Source organism: Pagrus pagrus (assembly GCF_965226575.1).
Source record: "Pagrus pagrus genome assembly, chromosome: 11".
NCBI classification, from domain to species: domain Eukaryota; kingdom Metazoa; phylum Chordata; class Actinopteri; order Spariformes; family Sparidae; genus Pagrus; species Pagrus pagrus.
The window spans coordinates 12,818,636-12,841,218 of NC_140195.1; the positions used below are offsets into that span (position 1 = coordinate 12,818,636).

At 42.6% G+C, this 22,583-nt stretch overlaps 1 protein-coding gene across 5 annotated transcripts in view; it reads left to right on the forward strand.

Moving 5' to 3' along the window:
• Nucleotides 1–22,583, forward strand: part of znf512b (zinc finger protein 512B) — a 31,805-nt gene that overhangs the window by 3,565 nt on the left and 5,657 nt on the right. Inside the window, exons 1-14 of one of the 5 annotated variants that reach the window (XM_084367389.1) lie at nt 7,807–7,908; nt 11,972–12,051; nt 12,208–12,336; nt 12,677–12,852; nt 12,965–13,248; nt 13,353–13,424; nt 14,540–14,674; nt 16,410–16,537; nt 17,965–18,057; nt 20,353–20,451; nt 21,019–21,270; nt 21,376–21,717; nt 21,998–22,099; nt 22,250–22,312. In XM_084367389.1, coding sequence (XP_084223515.1) covers nt 7,887–7,908; nt 11,972–12,051; nt 12,208–12,336; nt 12,677–12,852; nt 12,965–13,248; nt 13,353–13,424; nt 14,540–14,674; nt 16,410–16,537; nt 17,965–18,057; nt 20,353–20,451; nt 21,019–21,270; nt 21,376–21,717; nt 21,998–22,099; nt 22,250–22,312 — 1,977 coding nt within the window. In that variant the 5' untranslated portion in view covers nt 7,807–7,886. Of the gene's footprint in view, nt 1–7,806; nt 7,909–11,971; nt 12,052–12,207; nt 12,337–12,676; nt 12,853–12,964; nt 13,249–13,352; nt 13,425–14,539; nt 14,675–16,409; nt 16,538–17,964; nt 18,058–20,352; nt 20,452–21,018; nt 21,271–21,375; nt 21,718–21,997; nt 22,100–22,249; nt 22,313–22,583 lie in introns of those variants that run through there. The other 4 variants (XM_084367387.1, XM_084367388.1, XM_084367391.1 and 1 more) reach the window with 4 other exon arrangements.

Sequence of the window (22,583 nt, forward strand, 5' to 3'; positions counted from 1 at the left end):
AGTGACACGACGGCCGTTGCGGCCGTTAGGGTAACTGCAGCCATCAGCCAAGCCGGCGCGTGTTAGCGCGCATCAACTCGTCACAGCAGTGCAGCTGATGCCTTATCCCCTACACACACGAAGCAGCCGGGAAGCCGGCTCGCTGTGTGTAGCGACACACAAGCGCAGCAATTTACGTTGACGGTTGATGCAGTCTGAAAGGCACAGGCGAAAGCAAAGACAGCATATTGGGGGACAAAAATATCGTCTCTGATACGGGATTGCTGTGTGTAAGCGGCTAATCTTACTACACAGACACAAACAAACCGTTAGTCTGTGGCTACAGCCAGCTGCTAACGTCACCTCCTGGTTAACAGGTTGGGCTTTCGGTCCCATATAAAGGGACATATTTCTAACTATTCAGTTTCAGACTAAAGGACCGTGGAAAATAAGCAGTCTGTAACTATTCAGTGTTACACAGCGGTGGACTAAGTTACATGTTTGCAGCTAACGCTACTTTGCGCGTTAGGTCACTCCGAGTCCTCGTGATCTCATATGATTTTCAAATCAAGCTCTAAACATGACCTGTAATGTTTTCTTACCTGGTTATTAGGAAATGAGCCATGTCAGCATCTGTTTTCAGTCCCAATTCAAGTTGAAGCTGCCTCCATGAGTCAAACGCGTATCCGATGTGTATTCGGGTGCCGGCCCGGCTTTGGTCGTAATGTCGTTTTGACTCACGACATGCCGCTGATAAAACCACGAATTGCAGTATATTATGCAGCACACAGCCTGTTCAAGGCAATGGAGAGATACGTGGGTGGGCTCATTCTTTTTGGTTTTGAACGCTTCATCACCCATTAGCATGAAAAAACTTAAAATGCATGTTTATTTTTTTCACAAATCCGGCCCCAAGTTCCTTTAAACTGGCAATAGACACGTGTTTTGCTCTTTAACTTATGAAGTAAATGTGTATTGCATAATATAATGGCTATTGAATAGTGTCACCATCTGCGGTTAGGTTGGTTCCCTGTAAACTTTGCTTCACAAAATCCCTGACACGAAAGCTTAGTGGTGGCAGCCTGGCACCATTTCTATCCGTCTCTCTTATAGGCTGATGAATGAATAAACTCGTGTTTTGTCCTGTGTTGATGGTAGTTGCTACTCTGAGGAAAACGGAAAGTGATCCAGATATCGTTGCGACCGCAGCGCAAACAATAATAGCACTTAGAAACGCTAACAGTGGGGTGTCTGTTTCCACTTAATTATGATGTTGGAGTTAAAAACACCAACACACCAACATCAGATCGCGGTGCAATGTTCTTAACAAGTTGTTCCAAACGTGTGAATGAGGAGAGATTTTGTTTGTATGATCCAGGTCTGCTCCTGGACGGCTTCCAGGGTGAATTTTATGCAGTGATGAAGTGTAAAGAATGTTGTTTGTATACAACATGACTTGCTAACACATTTATCTCCAGACCCAGTTGACTTTCCATCGGCTAGACTTTTGTGATTCCTCACTGGCTGCTCAGAACTTTAATGTTGCCTTTCAAGGATTTGATCACCATACTAAACAAATAACTGTCCCTGCTGCTTTTTTGAATGGGTTGTATTTTACAAAGAATCAGTGGTCCCCCAGCCTCAATGTAATCCTACCCCTCTTGCCACAGAAGGGCCTGGAAACGACAACATTTTTCCTCCGCCTGCCTTACAGTGAGGAAACCAAACAAACAAGTAGTGCCAAGCATTGACATGAGTGAAACCCCGAGCCATCTGGATGGAGATGGAAGATTTTGGAAAGAGCGAGCCGGACTGGGGAATTATGTTTCAATCCAATAACCAGCAGATCATCATGACTTTGTTAATGGAGTGAGGCAGAGCTGGAAAACCGGGGCTGGTCTAATACGACCCAGTTGTTTTGGTTGCTACAAAATAGCCTCTCATTCCCAGACGCACACACAGCAACAAACAGTGGACTAGGTGCTTCAATTTGTTTTCTTTCCGTGTTAATGTTCAATCCTGTAGGCCGGATTTGCATGTCTGTGTGGGTGCACGCATTTGTCCGTGTGAGTGCGGTTGCTCGCCGTGGATAGTAATACAAGAGAGAGAGTGTAGGAAAGCATGTAACAGTTCATTCTCACTTAACTGCGAATCCATTTCTTAAACCGTCTTAATTTGGTATCTTTATCCGCCTGATTGTCTGATAGTTAGCAGTATAGCACAGGCTCACAGTCTTGTCTCCAGCTCCTCATTGTATACAGGCTGCCTGCTGTTTCTGCTCTAAAGAATTCATTGTAACACAACACAGTGTTTTTGAATGGCAGTTTTTTCTCAGCAGCCTCTCAAGAGTTTTATGTTTTATAGATTTTTTTTTTTATACTTTATGACTCAATAAAGAAGACGTGTTTATAAATCAATCTGCACAGAGAAGGTGGGGAGGATTGAGGCTGAGGGCTAGAATTGAAAGAAACAGGCTTGGCTTAGGTTCACTAATGAGAGTACTGCCGATGATTGTGTATGTGTGTGTGTGTGTGTGTGTGTGTGTGTCTGGGTGTGTGTGTGTGCGTCAGTTAATGCTATCACAGATGGCGGTGGCTTGGTCCCGGTCTTTATGGGACTTTTTTTGGTAACTTTAGACTCGACTTCTACTGCTTGCCTATTTCATTTTCGTTTTTCACAGTTGATCTGCTTTGACTCGTGAGTTCTTTTGACAGATATTGTGATCGCTGTACGAGCCAAAACTTTTGTGGGAATGCTAATTTGTACCCAACAAGAATGTTTCCTTACATCTGGAGAATTATGATATGAAGGCCGGGGCACCTCTGTGGCACCACAGTGCTCCCTTTATTATAGTATGTTGTGACACATTTTAGCTTTATCAAAAAATTGCAGCTCCTGCGATTTGGATATTGCACTTGGCCATATTGGGATTAATTTTGCAGCCCTAGACTCTCATTAAAGTAAAGCCTTTTAAAAATACCAGTACAGTAATTATATCAGTGTTTTTTGAGACTGCAAGTCTGTGCTAAAGAGCCTGTGTTTGTTAAGTCTGTTCTAAGGACAGCTTCCAGCACAGTTTGATTGCACAAGATAAAAATCTACATTCCACCACGTTGTAGTTGAAAAATTGTCCTGTTTGGCTGGAAAGTTGCTCTTATCTGGAACATTACCAGGGGTTTCCCTAGCCTTTAGAGAAGCTTAGCTGTTATTAGTGGACTGAGTTTTTATGTGATTATGAGGTTTGAAGATTCTCTAAGAACATCCAGCAGCAACCTTCAGGGGGAAAAAAAACAAGGCTTTCGTGGAAAAAATGCAGAACCTGGTGCAACAGACGGAATCGATTTACACATGAAGCGGAGTATAAGGAATGGCTGGGGAATTTTACATTTTCATTTCAAAAAGGCACTCAATTACAGTGGCATTTGTATTCCCGATCCACTTCGCTAAACCTGGTGTGTGTTATGATTCACTCAGATGTAGCTGAGGCGAAAGCAGAAAGGTATTCATTCACTGTGATTGGACATTCTGTTGTTCCTCCAGCAAAACACTTTCTATATCAAAATGCTTTACCTTTTTTAAACAGCAAATCCGGCCTCCTTATCTTATCACTCATCAGTGACTGGCTCGGGCTTTCTATAGCTAATTATGAAGAGGGATGCTATACTGCTAATCATAATGAGCCCGGTGCTAGCGTGTCTTTCCCAGGGGGGCTGTGAGCCTCGTTTTTGGGAAACAAAGGCATCAATATCTAAGGCTCCCTGTGGATTGTATTTTTTTTTTTGCAGTGCTCTGTCTATGCACATTGTGCACAATGTGCTCTTCACATAACCAGGTACCACAGCATGTGCCCTCGTTCCATGTCCAGGGAAAGTTTAGGCTCTCACACCTCGTTGATTTATCAGTTCTCATGTTGGTCGGTAAACGTCCTTGTCGGAAACTTTGCATGATGTAACAATGAAGAAATCCTGTCTGGCTGGGCTGGTTATTTTTTTTGTACTTGTGGTTTCCTGAAATCCCTCTTTGCTTTTACACATGGAAACAAAGGCAAATGGGGTTTGTGTGCTTTCCTAGAGCGGTGTGGTTGAGCTGTCACCTTGCCACACCAGACAACTTTGCAGCAACGGATGTGGTCCTTGAGGGTGACTTGCTCTCACTCTCTTTCGCTCTCTCATTCTTTTCCTTGCTCTCACATTTTTTTCACATTAACATCTTATTAGAGCTTTGGTTTTGTCATTTTTTTCTTCTCCAGCAGCGAACTGAGCTGTTTAACAACCTAAAGTGAAAGTGTTTGGACAGAGCTAATGCTGTCCTGCCAAATGCTTTAGGCAAGCCCTTTATGCAAACATTAATGCAAGCATAAATGAGTCTAGGCCTGTGTGTGTGTGTGTGTTTGACCATCTTCTGGCTTTGTTGGAGAGTGGTGCAGTACTCTACCTGATCTCAGGACACAATCTTTCCATTGGGCGTACTGTGTGCAGTGTGCTGTCTCTATAAGTATGGGGGGAGGTGTGCATAGGTTCATATGATTGTGGCTGTGTGTGAATGTAAATGTTTTTGTTTGTGTTTGCATGTCTGCGTGTGCGTTTGTGCATTCTGGCATGTGTGCTCTGAAAAATGACAGTCCACTACTCTGACTGCAGGACCTTCGTTGCAGCCCGCAGACGCCATCTGCTGACCCTGCATATTTGCCTCAGCAGCAGTCTCGCGCTCTTCCCCTCCAACTATTGCTTTCTCACACTTCCTCTCGCTCATTTGTTGTCCCATTCCTCATCTCATCTCTCCCTTGTCTCACTTATTAGGCAGCATTATCAGCCGCAGTGAATCACCAGGGCCTCCAGCCGCACCATCCCTGCCACCTTCCATCCAGTCCCCGCAACCCTCTTCTTCACCCTACTCTCACCCACTTCCCATCCTCACTCTCCTCACGTCTCATATTTCGTATTTTTCATAGTTCTCATCTTGTGATGCTTTGAGTCTCCCAATACCAAAAGATGGAATCGATAAAGAGCTATAGATCGGAGAATGTTTGTTTTGGGATGAAATTCAATTCTGGTGCTTTTCTCAGCCTGACGCTGCATCTCGTTTTGAGGAGAGTCCTTTGTCATCTTTGTCACACCTTTATTTGGCAGGCTTGAGGATGGCAGATGAGAAGGAGTACAGGGAAATGGGAGAGGAGAGAGATTGAGTTGGTGAGTCACTGTCCATAAGGAGGCCACTGCAAACAGTCTGGAGCAGGCATTGTCTGTCTGGCTCTCTTATACTGTATGTGCTGTTGCATAAACACAGGCCTTTTTTCATGGCTGCTGGTATATGCACTACGTGTACACTGCAACATGCATCGGTGCATAAATGCGAAATTCCACCACGATGTATGTATGTTTTTCTGTTCAGTCAGTCTCATATTTAAAACGATCATCCCCCAGGAATTCACTGACCACATACCACATGTGGCCAGTCATCCAAAGCTGTTGTGATTGGATGTCACTAAACACACTATTGGCCCTGAGCCAAATGGGCATCAGGTGATAGATTAGGTTTCCAATAATATGAAGCATGCAGCCGATGTGGAAGGCTGTAAAATCAATGCAGGTCTGAAGAGGCTGTCAAGGTGCTCTGAGTCACCAGAATATGTAGCGGGATTCTCAAGCCTGAGCTCTTTTCTTTGATTTGGCTGCTGTAAGTGTGCTTAAGTGGCGCTAGTAAACGGATAGTCTACCACTGGTCTGTGTGGTTTAGTGTTGTGACCATACTGGGATTTTTAACTTCAATACAATACCTTGAACATTTTCGATATACGATACGACAGGGAATAAATTAACATAACATTGAGGAAATTAAACAAAAAGATAAATATAACAAGGCCTGTGTGCTAGCATAATAGAATCCAAGTTAATTTACTGCCGGAGGAGGCGGGCCTGTTTGGTAGGGCTGCACGATATTAGTAAAAACTGGCAGGGTGATGTTTTGGTTTTCTGGGATTTATGTAATGCTCTATGAAAAAATACATGAACTTCCGCCGGGTTACTTGAATAACTCTATGACTCGTGGCATGCAGAGCCTGCACGATATCTGTTGCATGCTGGTCAATCCTTGAAGGGGGATCCCTGCTCTGTCGATCCTCCTGAGGTTTTCTCTGCTGAATGGATTTTGGGGAGTTTTTCCTTATCACAATGACAGGATTGACAAGACAAGTGAATGTGAAATGATTTATGATTGTGATACTGGGCTGTATAAATAAGATAACATTTATTTGACTTGGTACTTTCCAGTGACCGGTAAAAATGTATCAGGGAGTGGCTGGTAAAATTTTATCATTCAATAGATATTTATTCATTATTTTTTGGCTGGGGAGCAAATCTACCAGCAACTTGTATATTGTATACAGTTAGCTTATTATGATACAGCCAAAGAAATCTAGCGTAAAGCAGATACTTCTGTCAGAGGTAGAGCAGATGGTCACACTGACCCAGACAGCAGCTTTTAACAACATACCACATTAACTTTCCTGCCTTCTCCCTCTAATATGACTTGAAAAATGAACACATATCTCTTCCTGTACCTTAACTTGTATACGAGCGGCTGAACAAGCAGTTACCACTGCTTACGTCAGTTTGCGAGCTAGAAAGCTAATCAGCTGCTGGTCAGCTACAGCACTTTAATCATCTAAACATATCTGCAAATGTCTGGTTAGATGCTTGTGTCCGTGACATGTAGGCTACAGCGCAAATTTCTTTACTTTGTTCCCTCCAGTGTAACACTGGAGCAGCAGTCAGCCTGCCAGCTGCTCAAACACAGACACTGACTCTCAGCCGGCTGAGACTAAAAGAAGCATCTCTGATATTTTGATCCTTTTGGTAATCAACAAAAAACAGTTAACAGTACTTAGATAATGATAGCACGTTTTTAGTGTTTAAAAAAATGCCAACATTTTATTTGACCACAAAAAGGGATGATTAAATGTGATTTCAGGTGGACTTAAAACGAGGAAATAATCAACATACCTGGAAAATATGTTGTCCATGGCTGTGACTAATGATCATTTTCATTGTCAATTAATCAGTTTGATCTTTTTCTTGATTAATCGGTGAGTTGTTTGGTCCATAAAATGTCAGAAAATTGTGAAAAATGTTTTCCAAGGTCCTCAAATGTCACGTTTCTTCCACAATCCCAAGTTATTTAGGTTACTGTCACAGATGAGTAAAGAAAACCAGAAAATATTTACATATAAGAAGCTGGACACAGCATTTTGAGATTTTCTCTTTTTTCCTTATTTTAAATAAACTAAATAAATAACACGATCATCAAAAGAGTTTGTGATTAATTTTAATAGTTGACAACTTATTGATTAATTGTTGCAATTGTTGTTACGTCGAGCCCCAAAGTGCCATTAGCCAACTTACAGACCCACTAAAGATCATTGAAAGTAGCGTGACGCGAGTAGCTCATTTCATTCTGGATGATACTGTATAACCCCAGCAGATAATGGTGTTCATTGATTGTTTTCGGTTTTTGCTCGTTTGCAGAGTGATTTCATTTTACTGCTGGAGGTAGTGAAATGGCAGATAAAAGTACTTTGTACTTTGCAGTTTTTTCCACAACATTTTCTTTTTTTAAATTGAAAAGAAAAACTTGTTTGTTTGAATGCCTCAATAAGTATCTGTGTCAGAAGTCAGAACAGATGCACAGTCATACAGAATTTGAGTGAGAGAGAGCAGGAAGAGAGAGAGGGAGAGAGAGAGAGAGAAAGGAAAAAAAACAAAGACAGAGGGTGAGAGCCCCACTCACTGAGAGAGTCTGGTTTTCTTTCAGTTAGTCAGTGTCTGGGTAGCAAGACTGTTCTGGTGCTGCTCCACCTCTCTTCTTCTTCTTACTCACTGTCTGGAATCAGGCCTGACTGGGAGGGACGTATGGGGACGTCTCCAAAAAGAGGTGCGTATATGATGGAAAGATTTCTACTCTCTCCGTGTGTGTGTGTGTGTGTGTGTGTAGAGAGAGAGAGAGAGAGAGAGAGAAGGGAGGGAATTAGAGTAAGGGATGAAATAAAGCGTAGGAAAATAGGAAGTAGTCAGAGTTGTGGGCTTAACAGAGAATGTGCGAGAGAGAAGAAGAGGTGAAAGTGCAAATGGAAGCGAAAGAAGTAGAAACAGAGATGACAGAAAGGTCCAACCAGGATACCTTACACGTGAAGGAAACAGTTAAACTCTGTGTGTTTACCCTGTAGTGTTTCCAGGTGTATCAGTGTCTCCATCTACTGTCTGTTGAGATTGAGGAAGTGGTGATACTGACTCTTCTGTCCATGCAGTTGTGTCAGTGCTGTTTGTGCTCGTGTGCGTTGTCTTTCTAAACTACAGTATGCCTAAACCCCACTGTGGCAGGCGCAGACAAAGGCTCCTGTGTGAGTGTTTGTCGAGGAAAACAAATGACTGTTCTGTGCGTGTGCTGGTGCGTGTGTGTGTGTGTTTGTGGGTAATGTGTGCACCCTTGCACTCAGGGGGAGCAGTTGCAGGCGTAGCTAGGAGAACTCAGAGGTTATTTGAGATCATTAGGCAGCTGCCTGCACTCCTGGGTCCTGACTCTTCTCTTCTTCTCTCTCCTCTTGTCTTCTCTTCTGTAAGGATTAAGCAGTGTGGAGCAACAGTTGCAGACAGCTGGGAGCGAGTCATACTCTGACATTAGTTGAACAGCTGTTTTATCCCCGTGGCCTGTGCCTGAGAACCGGGGGTTTAGATTTGACACAATGGGCCTGCTTTGTTTCATACAAAGACAATGGTTGTGATTGCTGGAGCGTCTGAGCGGCAGAGTGCGCCACTCGTTCTCAGAGCAAGCGAAGCAAAGTAAAAGAAACTTAACACGTTTTCTCACGTTTGCATATTTCACCCCAGGAAATACGAGTGTGCTGCTTCGTATTTCATTTTTACTGTACGTTTGCACCTGCACTGCCTTGGCTCGCGTGCACACAAGCCTATTTGCATCATAGCCTTCTACACGAGGTCCTAATTGTTCTGCTCGCTGAAAAGAGGCCTCTGATAGTGGTAACTAAAACAAGTGGATCTTATTCCCATAGCAACAAGAACATATCTTTCCCCAAGAGCAGAATTCATTAATTATGCCTTTCTTTTACAAGACCTTTATTTTCTAAGACAGGAATTAGAATGCATGCTCAATTTCCTCCTCAGCACAAGAGCTGCACCGCCGACTGCATCACCTCTCCAGCTGCTACCCAGACAGCTAATAGAGAAATGCTCCGTCGCCTGGAGAATATTAATACACTCATATCTATGCACACACATCACACCCGCACGTACTGGTAATGGTTTTGTGTGCTTGTTTGTGTGTATCAGTGTGCGCTTTTTATGCGTGTGTTTACACCTTGTGTCATGAACTATTCCCAAACACAGCCAGCAACGCCGCGCTGCTCCTCATTCGATTTTATTCAGCCTCGCCGTATTTTTCTTTTCTACCTTATTATTGCCAGTCTGAAGTAAAAGATTACATATAATCCGTCAGCCTGTGTTTGTGTCTCCGCTTGAGTGAGAAACAAAAACAAGACAAATGAGGTAAAAAAGGAGCGTTGTTACCGCGTAGTAAAACATCATGTCACGTCAGGTTAGGGTTAGACTGTCTTTTTATACACATTAGCAGTACTGACACATGGAGATGGTTATTTCGGTTTAAGGCTATCCTTTTGCCATCATGACCTGTTTTCGTATGAGCAGCGATGGCAGGAAGTCAATTCATTTATTTGATGAAAAATCCCCCAACCATTTTGATAATCCTGGAAGGCACACAGAGTGCTCTGATCCAGTTTGGGCCCGCCACAAATGGGCATGCGTGCATCCTGTTGCTGCTTGCAGAAGAAGAAAGCAGTAAACATCCTCATAGCTGAAAGTTGGCACTTTAATTGCTTCGTATCAAATCCAATGTGTGGCACAGCAAAGCCAACACAACAAATGATGTGTCCCTCTCCAAATACTCAACACGCTGAACTGCAGGTACCTTATGAGCAATACAAATAATAATAAGTGCCCTAACAGTGGTTTTCCCCTCCAAATCATCTTCTCTAAGGCAGAAATAATGTCATGTACCTAAGTGTGGAGGAGTTGAAAAGATTCAAAAGAAAGCCTGTGCAAGAACACTGCTGCATTCCACTTCACAACAAAGGATTATCATCTCTACTTCGAGTAGTCTCCCTTTGACGCTCTCTAGATCTGATATGACTGAATAGGCTCTACAGAAGCAGTGCTCGCCTTGTTTCTGCTGCGACTATCTGGTCTTGGCAGATCAATGCAGGGGAGATGAGAGCACATGTAAAGATATATCATTCTGAGGGGGAGAATACAGCCTCAGCTCCTACCTGCAGCACTGTCATTCAGTATTCTGCTTGGTCAGAGGAAGAAGTCATCTGCCTCTGCAATTCTCTCCTCTCTCCCTTCCCTTCCTCCCCTCCCCTCCCCTCCCCTCGCTTTTCCACCCCCCCCCCCCTTCCACATGCACACACTCATCCTCAGCTCTCCCCATCTTCCCTCCCTTTCTCAAGTGGGACTGTATAGAGGAGTGCAGGGCTGATAGTGCAGAGGTCTAATTGTAGCAGAGAAGAGAGCAGTAATGAGCCAGCGCACCGCCTGAAGTTCACATGGAGAAAGATGAGGAAGGGTGTGGGGAGGGGAAAAGAAGGGAAAGTGAGAAAGCCACACACGGGGTGAGAACAGCAGAGAGATGGAGGGAGGAAAGAGAGAGAGAGCTGAGGCAGTCGGTCTGCTGGGTGCTGTGTCAGTGGTTCACACAGGCGCTAGCATTTTATAGCTGATCTGTTTGGCTCAACTGAAGGCCTTCACTGCCCTCTTTCTCTCACACACACAGTTGTGTTTCCATCACTTCAGTTCAGAGACGTTACATTGACTTACATTAATTCCAACGGACTGACTAACCCTAACTTTAATGTCTACTTGTCTAACCTGAACCCTTCTGACTCAACCTCACCTCAAACCAAGTCTTACACTAAAATTGAATGATTTATGTTATGATGACTTGTGTTTTGTCCCCAAAAGGAAGGCAAGTCAGCGGATTTAGGTCCCAAAACATGGTTTACACATCCTAAAACTTGCCCACTTCCTGTATATACAGCATTTGTTTTGGTTTTACGTGTTTATGTCCATATTTGGTTTTAAAATGTGAATGTATTTCAGGCATTTTGGGTTATTTATGCTGGTTACTTGTGGAGCTTTGTGAAATATCTTGACTATATCTAGAAGTGCTAAGTCTAAGGCAAAGTTTCCACACTTTGGATCAAGAACATGGCACACTCTGAAAGTTTCTATGATTCTCGATCATCACGTTAGCCCTCGTAATTAGGGCTGCACAATTAATTGCATCCAAATCCAAATATATCCAAATCGGAGGAGCTGCAATTTTTTCATAAAGGTAAAATGTGCCATAATACCGTTATTATAGATCCCACTCGACTTCTTCCAAGACCAACCCCACTGCGCCATGATCGGTTGGCTCTGTTGGCAGTGTTCTCTATGCTTGACTCAATCTATTAACTCACACAGTAGCTCTAGTAATGTCTGTTATCTGCTGTTTTCGAGCTGTAATTTTGCGGGTAAACACACCGACCTCTTGACTTAACAGTTTGAGTCAAGCACTTTGAGTCAGCTTCTTGTGAGAAGAAAATGCTATTATGAATAAAGCATTGTGTTGCTACAGAGATGCACCGACCTACAAATCACAGTCTTTTGACATAAAGGAACAAGCTTGTTCTGTTCAAACCCCCGCAAAAAACGCATGATTTTAATATTTTTTTCAGCGTAATGCAAAAAATGCTCCTTCAAGCAAAATCGTGACTCTTACAGCATATCTGTTGAAATAATCACAATATTATATTCTTTGCAATTACTTTCCGTCCTACTTGTAATTAAAATGTTCCATTCAGTGAATGTAAAGCACTGGCGGTATCTGCACTAACATATGGCTTTGCCTCTCATTTTGCCAGGTCCGGTATGTGATGAGCCAGCAGAGGGGAAGAGGAAAGGTCGTCCTAAAGCAGAAGTGCAGGAACTGAGAAGCATCCCTGTGAGTATCTCTTTGAACTGACTGGGTGTTTGAAGTGGGCTTCATTTTTCTCCTGCACAGAGTAGGCAGCTCCCTATGATTATGCACAATATATAAAGCACAGTATAGCAATAATCTTTGCCTGTATTGAACTCTCTCTTCCTGACCCCCGAGCAGGCCCATATGATAGTACAATGGAAGGAAGAGTTTAAGCGTCGCTCCAGGGTTAAGTGTCCGTGTTCAGGCTGCTGGTTAGAGTTTCCCAGCATCTATGGCGTCAAGTACCACTATCAACGTTGCCAGGGGGTGAGTCACTTACCTATGTTCTTTCCCGCTATGCGGCTACTTCTACTTTGTGATTCAGTATAGACTTCATCACAGTAAAGTTATTGGAGAAAAGCACCAAAAGAAGGACGATTGCAGTTGGTGATAAATTAGCTGTAAAGTTAAATCCGAGTTTAAACCTCCAGAGAATTTGTAACGCTCACACCCCAAATATTAAGTGATAATTACATAAGCTGTTGTTTCAGGAACCTGTGATTAGTCAGTTGAAGTCTTCCAGTAAAAGCTACCCACTGTCATTTCATTGTGCCTAGGGAGGGAGCTCAGTTTAAATCCCCTCTCCTCATGTCTGTGTTTGCTTCAGGCCACCGTAGCTGAAAAGCTGAGTCACGGCTGCCCCTACTGCGAGGCAGTGTTTGCCACAAAGGTGCGCCTGCAGAAGCACAAGCTCTGGAACCACCCAGACAGGGTCAGTATGGAGCCCAAGGACGAGCAGCCTAAGCTTCAAAAGACCCCTGTCAAGTTTAACACCAAGAAAAGGTGACTGGGATTTAGAGCTCAAATTCCCACCCACACCGAGCCACATAAGTGTACTCGTAACGTCATAATGCTGACTGCCCGAAAATTGTCCTCCCTCGCTCTGTGATTTCAGGCCCATGGAGAACAGTCCTCCCTCTCCGGTGTTCTTCAAAGTGAAAAAGACCCACGAGGTGTCCACGCCCTCTCAGAATGGGGAGCTGGCCCACCAGAAGAGTGAGAGGAAACAGCACAGCCACAGCCAGCCTTCACAGCAGATTCACCAGTCGCAGCCGGTCCAGCCTCAGTCCCAGCAGTCGCAGTCCCAAAGCACGTCGTCAGATGCGGGCGGCAGTGAGAGCGAGGGGGGCAGCCTTCCCCCTCCGTACCCTGACGAAGACCCGGAGCGAATGAGGCACAGTAAGATTACAGTTTACTACTCTTTGTGTCACAGATCTCATGTTCTCGTTAAATGCTTGTATGCGTTTGACCCTGCCTTGCTCTGTGTGTTTCTCTTGAGCTAGGACGGAAGCAGAAAACGCCTAAGAAATTTACGGGAGAGCAGCCTTCTATATCCGGAACATTTGGACTGAAAGGTAAAAACAGCATAAAGCTTTAGTATTTAACGACCCGAGAACGAGACTTAAAAATCTTTTTCAGAATTAATTGTCCACCTTAATGCACACAATGGCTTGCCTCGCCTCCCTGTTTCTCTCCCAGTCTGTGTCTGCTCTGTTGCCGTCAGCAATATGTTTTAAAACATTGCCTAAAAACCTCACCTCGCGTTTGTGATTTCTTACATTTCTTACAACAGTTTTAACAACAGTTTACAAAAAATTGGGCAACCAAATATACCTGGGGCGCCTGACCAAGTAATGTCTATGTGTGGGAAACACTAAAGCCACATTTTCTAATGAACACTTACCCATAACAATCAAGCAACTATATGGAGTAATCTCCTGTGGGTGTGATATTATTAATGAAGTAGAGTTTGTTACTATGTACTGGCTGATGCATCATTGTTTACTGACAATACAGCAAGCCACAGGATCCATACGATAATTTACTGAATAATGAAAAACCATGGGAGGACATATGTACTACTGATTGAAGATAGTTACGAGAATTGTGGGTTGAGGGCTTATTCAGAAGAACTTCTACTAAATTGGCTGCTTGAGCGATTGTGAACGCTCCCTACTGCTGCTGATCAATGGTACTGGTCGTTTAACAGTGCTAATGTGGCAACTGTAGAGGTGTTTCATATCCGGCTAAATGAATCAGCGACTCACACACCAAGCACGCATCGCGCTCGCACAGTCACACAGAGCTTTTCCCGTCTCTCTCTCTTTCTGTCTCATTCATATGAAAATGCTCAGTGACTCATATAGCATACACAGGGCTGCAAACTACTTATCAAACACTTCATCCACAGATTGCAGGACTCACTGCTCGCTCTCGCTCTTTTTCAGTCTGCCTGTCACTGATTCAGTCGAACTCAAACAACCCCCTTCTCTCATTTTTCTCTCTCTCTTTTGAGCGGTTTTCTATTTTCTAACACCCTGTATCAACTTCCCTTTTTTTAGTACTTCTCTTGTTCAGCATTGTCCTCAATCTATCCCTTGCTGGTATCTCTCACTTTACCTTGAATACTTTCAATGGGAGTATTAATTACTACCATGACTGTGTTTCTATGTGCGTGTGTTTGTTGTAGGTATGACTAAGGTGGAGGAGAAGCTGAAGGCGGGCCGTGCGAAGAGATCAGAGGGGAGTGGGTTTAGCGAGGAGCCCCAGAGAAGACCGACGGCAAGTCAGTCGTCGAAGAAAGACCCAGCCACAACGAGCTCTGGTGAACACCTTCTCAGTTTTTTAATAAGTCAGTTTGCTCATAAAAATGTAGGACTTGACCCAATTTTTAAGTCAACAAAAGCCCAAACGTTATTACTTTAAAGAACTTTTCTTAGGCCTAAATAGGGTTGTAAAAGGGTTGATACATTTCCAATTAAAATTCTCAGAAATTCTCTGGAAGGTTTCCAATAATTTCAATATAAACATTGTACCGTTTAACAGCAAGAGTATTTATTAATGGGGGGGAATACACATAAAAAGCAACACTAACAGCATGTTTTGGACAAAAGTATGCCCATTTTATTGAATTTTAAACACACTCTTTCATCACACGTACAGATATTTTTTCAGCGTCCCATTCAAGAGGAAAGAAATTACAACCCTCTGCATGCACGGTGCATTCTCCCATCAAGTGTGCATCCTCCACTACTGCCAACACTTTTGCACAGTCTGAGCCAAGAACTACAGGCTTCCAATCACTTGATTATATTACTGGAGTGAGCTGCATTTAATTAAAGTTCAACCCAACTGAATTGTTGATTTTTTTTTCTTAATATTTATAACAATGGATTATAAACATTTCTGCTTATAATATGGTAAAAGTGTTTTGTCTTTATTTCTTTCTGCATATGACATAGTCATATTTTATTCCTGTTATTTACCATACATTTCCATAAATTCCTGATAATTCCCATGGAATGTTTCTACTTGAATAATCCTGGAATTTTGCAACCTGAATATGATACATTATAACTATCACAAAATAGTGATTCAGGGCTACAACCAGTGATTATTTTCATCATTGATTGAGGTGTCAGTTAATTTAATGTATAAAATGTCAGAGAGTTATGAAAAATGCTGCTCACAATTTCCCAGAAGGGAATGTGATGCCTTCAGGTTGTTGTTGTTCAATCAATAAAACAATATAAAACAGACAACAGCACCAAATACTCAGTTTTTAATTGGGACTAATTTTTAAATTTGATTTAAATTTGAACTTAATTATTAACTGATCATCAAAATTGCAGATATTTTCTGCCTATCAGCTGATTGGTTAATTGACTGACATTTTAAATTGACTACTGTAATATCTGACAGGGAATCAATCAGAGATTATTTACACTCACTAACTACACATTAGCTCTGCTAAATCTAGCATAAAATTAAGAGGTAAATCAAGGAATCAGGAATCCTAAGTACACAACCATGCCAGCAGGTTTGGATAGTAATAGATGACATGTAGTCTGTTTTAAGTATTCAGATTACAAAAAATAAGTAAGTATAATCAGTCCAAAATATATTTGAAAAAATTATTACATCGTTTACATACAGTACATTGATAAATTCTTTAAAATATGGTCATTTTAAAATTATGAAACTTTAGTGACAACCAACCATAATAACCAATTCCCTATTGACTCATTAAAAGCATATTACTGCTTTTTGTAGAGGTAAATGGTTTAAAATGTTTAAAGAGAAAAAATAATATTTGTGGTACTCGCTGCATCCTTTTTTTATTATAATGTGCAACATTTTAAATTTTTGATTTTAAAGTAATCTAAATGTATTCAGATTAGATTACAATTCTTTTGTAATCCTTTGGAATATGTTACTAAAATGTACCATGTAATTTCTATTTAGTAACTGACTTCAAAGTTATCTGACCCAACCACAAGGCACACCAGCATTATTTGATAGGCTAACTGGGAGTAACACCGCTTTCGCATGTTTCTAAGGTGCTGTTCCTGACACTCAATGGCAGCGAGCGATCTCAGAGCGAGGGGAAGTGGTGTGTCCGACCTGCTCCATCGTCACCAGGAAAACAATCCACGGCCTCAAGAAACACATGGAGATTTGCCAGAAGGTCAGTCGGCAGTAACGCTGTCCATCAAACTGGGAGCGAGTGAGTGCGCTCTCGCAGAGCTTTCTGTGAAACAAAAAAAAAGTTTACCTGACAAACACTTCGGTACAAGCTGTTTACCACTGGTTTTACATCTGGAGGAAGCTGCCTGCTGTAAATTCAACATGTCCATATTAAACCATCATGTAATATCAGTTTACACACTGACAAAACTTTTGTGAGCCAAAAGTGCTATCAAACTTTATTCTGATTATAAAATAAAGCTTTCTAAACCTAGAGGATAGTTTACACACGATATTATAACTTTGCAGTGTTATTAGATACCTGTCCCTGAGGACCCCATTGTGCAGAGTCTAGGGAGCCTTTACTGAAATGATATTGATTGAAGTCCTCAGAAATACCATTAGGCAGTATCTCAGTACAGTAATCCCAACCAGTTTTCTCATGTAATAGTCTTTACTCATCTGCTCTGATAGGAAAGCTAATATCAGTGAAATGAATCATGGGGATGGACACGGTATAAGCATGTGGTTCATTTGCATTGCACTCAATTGTGGTCAATCGTAAAAAATGAATTAGAAGTGAAGTGCAGAAGAAGTTAATCCAACTACATTATATTGAGCTTTTCCCAAGAACAACCCAGCAGGAGTGGCGCAGCAGCCTGGAGGCCCTCAGAGAGACGTGTTCCTACAGCCATTTTAATGGCTCTTTGGCCCAGTGGCCCGTATGACTCTATTAAAGTGACAGTCTGCCATTAAGCAATGACAGAATCACCACATTACCGCTGGGTCACTCACCATCAAAACACCTCCAGATCAATACTGAGGTGTGGAGAGAAATCTACGAGAAAGAACACTATGTGTTAAATTGGCTTTTCTGGTCCTTTGTGCTTTATCTTGACCACAATTGTGCACCAGTAACAAACAATATTAGGTTATAGATGAAAGGTTGCCATTTTTATAGATCCAATAAAGAGTTAGCCAAAGGGGTTTGTACAGGTGCTGGAAAATACCTACATTTTAATGTAGCGTTTTCAAGGTGTGAAAAGTGCTTGAATTTTGGATAAAGTGCTTGAAACTGTATCCTCATTATGTTCGTAATAAAATGTTTTATATTGTCCCAGCCAGGCTAGGATGACACATTTTGAAACATGAAACTTGGTTGTTTGTACAATCATATCAAATTTAATGCCAGTTTGAATAATAATTTTAAGTATATACATTGTAGACTTTTTTTTTGTATGATCTAATTTACCACAGCTGTGAGGTTCTGAAAAAGCTTTAAAATGTACCTTGAAAATGCATGAAAAGTGCTTGAATCAGACCATGGAAAATGTGTAGGAACTTTATCACCATAAAGAGAGGGTTACTTGTAAGTTTCCTTTCATAGAAATGTTATCTGATACTCTATCTGGCCTTCAACCCCTGCAGCTCCAGGATGCTCTGAAGTGCCAGCAGTGCCACAAACAATTTAGGTCCAAGGCCGGCCTCAACTACCACACCATGGCTGAACACACCACCAAGGTACATCACACACATGCATACATATGAGCTAGTAATTTCTAAAGTTTGCGTTTAATAACGATTCCATTAAGTTTTATTTTTGACCCGATCTGTTCCCTCATCCATCACTCAGGAGTCCAGATGAGGATGCTTTTGGAACACAGATATCTTGTGTTTCACCACTGTCACACTGACATACTGACCAGGGTAGTTAGTTACTGGACACCACACCAAAGCACTACATCCACTCAGTAGGAGGTCAAACTTGCACTTGTGACTCTATGTATGGACATCCACCATACACTACTGCTAGTGTCAGCTTTCACGGTGTTTGGTGACGGTTGTCCTGCATGTACACATATACACATTTAGGAATGCATCCGTTTCCCATGAGCTATACTACATTTTATCTTTTGAATATTCATCGTCAGCTGCTATGCCCTTCTCTAAAAATCTGATCTCGGGGGTTCGTAAAGGATCATACATTTGAACTTGTATTCTTGTCCTTGAAGTACTCACATTTCTTCCCGCAGCTGTCTTAACTCTGACAGCAGATAGCTTCATTAAGATATTATCATGACACTCCTGCATTAGAGCAATGGTACTGCTATGAAGTTTGCTGAATAATTCAACACTGCCTGTTTCAAAAAGTATCATGAAAGATTAATGAACGTACGTGCGTCAAACCTTGCAGCATGCGGCATTAGTGTTTGTGTTTACGTGAGCTTTCTTTCCAATGGTATATGATATTATACAGCTTGTGAACATGCACGTATACGTGTGTGAAGGGCTTTAGGTGTCACTGTCAGTTTAAAAGTGATGATAGATGGCTGTACCGTCTGTGTCAGCCTGGTTAAACTGTTTGATACAGCCATTTGTCTTCAGTATGGACCTGTTGTGCTCTGACGTTACTGGCAGCAGTCCAGTCTTGCAGAGCAAAGACACCAACTATGTGTGTGTGTTAAAAGTCAGATGCTCAAAGGTAGTTTTCCTCAGCAAGGTACTGAACATGTTTTTTAGATTAGTTAAAACATTTGTGACAGCCGTCACTGTGTTCATCCTGTGTTGGCGTCTGTGATTGTGCTGATCAAAGAAGGCTTTGATCATTTGCAGGTGTGACCGGTGTTATACACTTGGGGGTTTTTTTGCATGTTAAAGTGTGTTTTGGGTCAGGTTTTCGACCAAACAGGTCATTGAGGACATTTTATATTTATTCATATACATGTTGTTGTTTTTTTTTGGCTTGTGCGTTTTTGTCCACAGTACACAGCAAGTGCTGACAGTCTTGGTCTTCTTAGGACATATTCACAGAGATGTTGTTTCTGTAAATGCACTGAGACACAGTATTGTATTGTCCAATGGTAGTTGGTACAGTATCTTAATATATTTTTATAGTTTAGTTTTTATAGTATAGTTTATATACTACTTTTTCTGCCTGTTTTTTTCATTAGTTTTTGTTAATGTTGCTGGTTGTGTTACCTTTCTATTGTTTATATGTTATGACTTATGAAGTTTGATGTGCTTTTTGTATATGATTTGACTTGGCATTTCCACTAACCTCAGGACCATTATGTTCTCAGTGTGGTCACGTGGCACAGCCCGAGTGCAATGTGGGGAAAACACAGAGGGCTGACAGAAGGACAGGGGTCACCCACTGAGTTTGACCTTGATGTTGCTGTTGCTACTGTGATACTGCCGCCTATTGTCTCACTCTCTTTCTCCTGCGCTTGCTCTTTTGCGCTCTTTCTGTCTCCGATAGAGGCATTAAGAATACATGCTGATGTCGTTTCATGCCCCCAGTGTAAATCAGTGGCTGAGCTGGTGTCTGTTCTCTTGCCTGCTGGCTTGAGGATGATTTACTCGAAGGAGTTACGCTCTGTCACAGTTTCCCGTCCACTTCTTACCTTTACAGAAAACTAAGGTTGTGTCTCAGTCATCTCAGTCCTTTCTCTTTGTGTTAACACATGAGAAAACACATGAAGTTCGCTCCACTGGGATTCCTCACTAAGTCCAGACTCTCTCCAGTCCCCTGCACTTCTCTTCTTTCTCCTCCCTGGCAGCCCCGCCATCTGTTGTTCTGGTCTTGGCTGGGGTTTGGCACAAGCCCACGGTCGAGTGAAAACACGAGTTTGACAGTTGTCATAAACATGCCTTGAGTAACAGTCTCACCATGAAACCATTTAATGATCCTGGCACAGTGTGAACACATGAGATGGAAAACACATTTTCATCACCATTTTTTTTTCCAAGTCAGGAGGGAGGGGGAGTTGACGTGGTGGGACACGCTTACGCGACGTTGTGTTTGTTCCCCTTCAGCCCTCGGGGAGCGAAGGCCAGACGGGCGACACGCACAAGGAGAGAGAAAGGCTGCGCCTAGTGCTCAAACAGATGGGACGAATCAAGTGTCCTACTGAGGTATGCACCCCCTCTTTCTTCCTGTGTCCCTTTTTCTCTTTTCCTTTCTCTCATTCTTTACTACTCCTGCTTTCTAGTGTCCTTCATTTCCATTGCCCGACTTTTCTGTCTTTCATGTCACATTTTCCTCTCTCCACATCTGCCAGTTTCGATTTGGTTTCTCCCTTTTCCTCAGGCTCCTCTTTTTGTGTCTGCCTCCTTTTACCTCTCTCTCTCTCCTTTTTCCTTTATGCCTTGTTCTTGACATGTTGCCCAAAACCACATCAACACTCTGCTTCCCATTACTCACACTAGAGTGCAAAAAGGCAGAGAGAGCTGCAAAAAATAGACTCTCTACTGTGACATGTCCTCACACTGAAAAATGAGCAGTTTCCTCCTGTTATCTCTGTCTTTTTTAACAGTAGCCGCAAAATATTGACCAACTGCTGTACTATCGTTCCATTAAACCTACACTTTGTGCCACTTACCCAATTTCCTGCTTAATGTGTGTTTTCATTCTGTCTCATTTCTGTCACCGGCCTCACACGATCACACAACACACACACACACACACACACACATATACAGGGCTGTTCAGCCCACTTTTCCAGTCTGATGGGGTACCAGTACCACCAGAAACGTTGTGGGGGAGAGTTCTCTGACGATGAGAAGCCTGTGTTTCTGTGCCAGCGCTGTGGAAAAACCTACCGCTCCAAGGCTGGCAGAGACTATCATGTGCGTACCGAACACTCCCCGACTGTTACCACCACCATGACAGCCACTACCAACCACAACAAGGACAATATCACTGACACCAACAACAACACCGGCAAAGAGAGGGTAAGATCGTCATTATAGCAGGCAGACTTTTTTTTTTACTGTTTCCTATGTTTTACTGTAATAAGTAGCTAAGTTTATCCACATTTTCCACTACTGCTCCTCCAGGTTGTCTCTGAGGAATCTCCGTCAGGAGGCAAGAAGGAGCAAAGCCAGCCTGAGAAGAAGGATTGGCAGGAGAAAGCACCATCCGTCCAGCTTAAGGAGAAGGAAAGAGAAGCCAGGGACAACGACAGGGAAAAGGAAAAGGAGAGGGGGCGAGGCAAAGAAAAAGCAGCACAGAACCAGAGCCAGGGGGATGACTTTGAACGGACCCCCAGTGGCAGAGTGAGGCGCCGGTCAGCTCAGGTGGCGGTGTTCCACCTGCAGGAGATAGCCGAGGATGAGCTGGCGAAAGACTGGGGCACCAAGCGCCGCATCAAGGATGACCTGGTGCCTGATAGCAAGAGGGTGAGGACAGAGAGTGGACGCACTGGCCACACATGATCCACATTCCTTGCAGACATGAGCACATTCGCACAAGTACAAATGGGATTACACACTGACACACATCAAAGCCAACATTTACATGAAAAGGCTCCACAGAAACACCAGGTGCAAGTGCCATCAACAGATGAATATGTCCCTCAGTCTTTCTTTTTTATACACACACTTGAAAACTATAACACTACCAAGAATACTGGAATGTCTTTAACTGATGTGAATATGTAAATGTTCTCTTTTTTCATAGTTAAACTACACCCGACCGGGTCTCCCCAACTTCAGCCCAGAGCTATTAGAGACGTGGAAGAACCAAGTCAAGGAGAAGGGCTTCATCTGCTGCACCAATGAAGTAAAGAGCATTGACTGGTTTAATGTGTCACCATCTGTAGGAAATCACCTTCCGTATTTGAACTTAACAAAATGTTGATTCAAAGATGTGTTGATTTTGTTGAGGCTGTTGATTTCACAGGAATATTTGTTTGTTTCTCTTTCATCTCAGAACTGTGAAGCTGTCTATTCCAGTGTGTCAGGACTGAAAGCTCACCTCGCCAACTGCAGCCAGGTACAAACACTCACCTGCAGCACAGCCACTGACCTGATTACATTTGCCTCTTTAGCAACGCACACGCACACAAGTGGAATTCCCACAGAATTTTAACCTAGATTCGTACTGTAGTTCATAGGCAGGTCACGATTGTTCTCATCGTGACTTCTATTTTTGGTTAATCATTCTTTTGCATGTGTACTTTGCCTCTGCAATCTACTTCTACTCTACAATCTACTCTACAATAAAATACAAGACAGCACAACAATAAACACGACCGCAAAAAAGA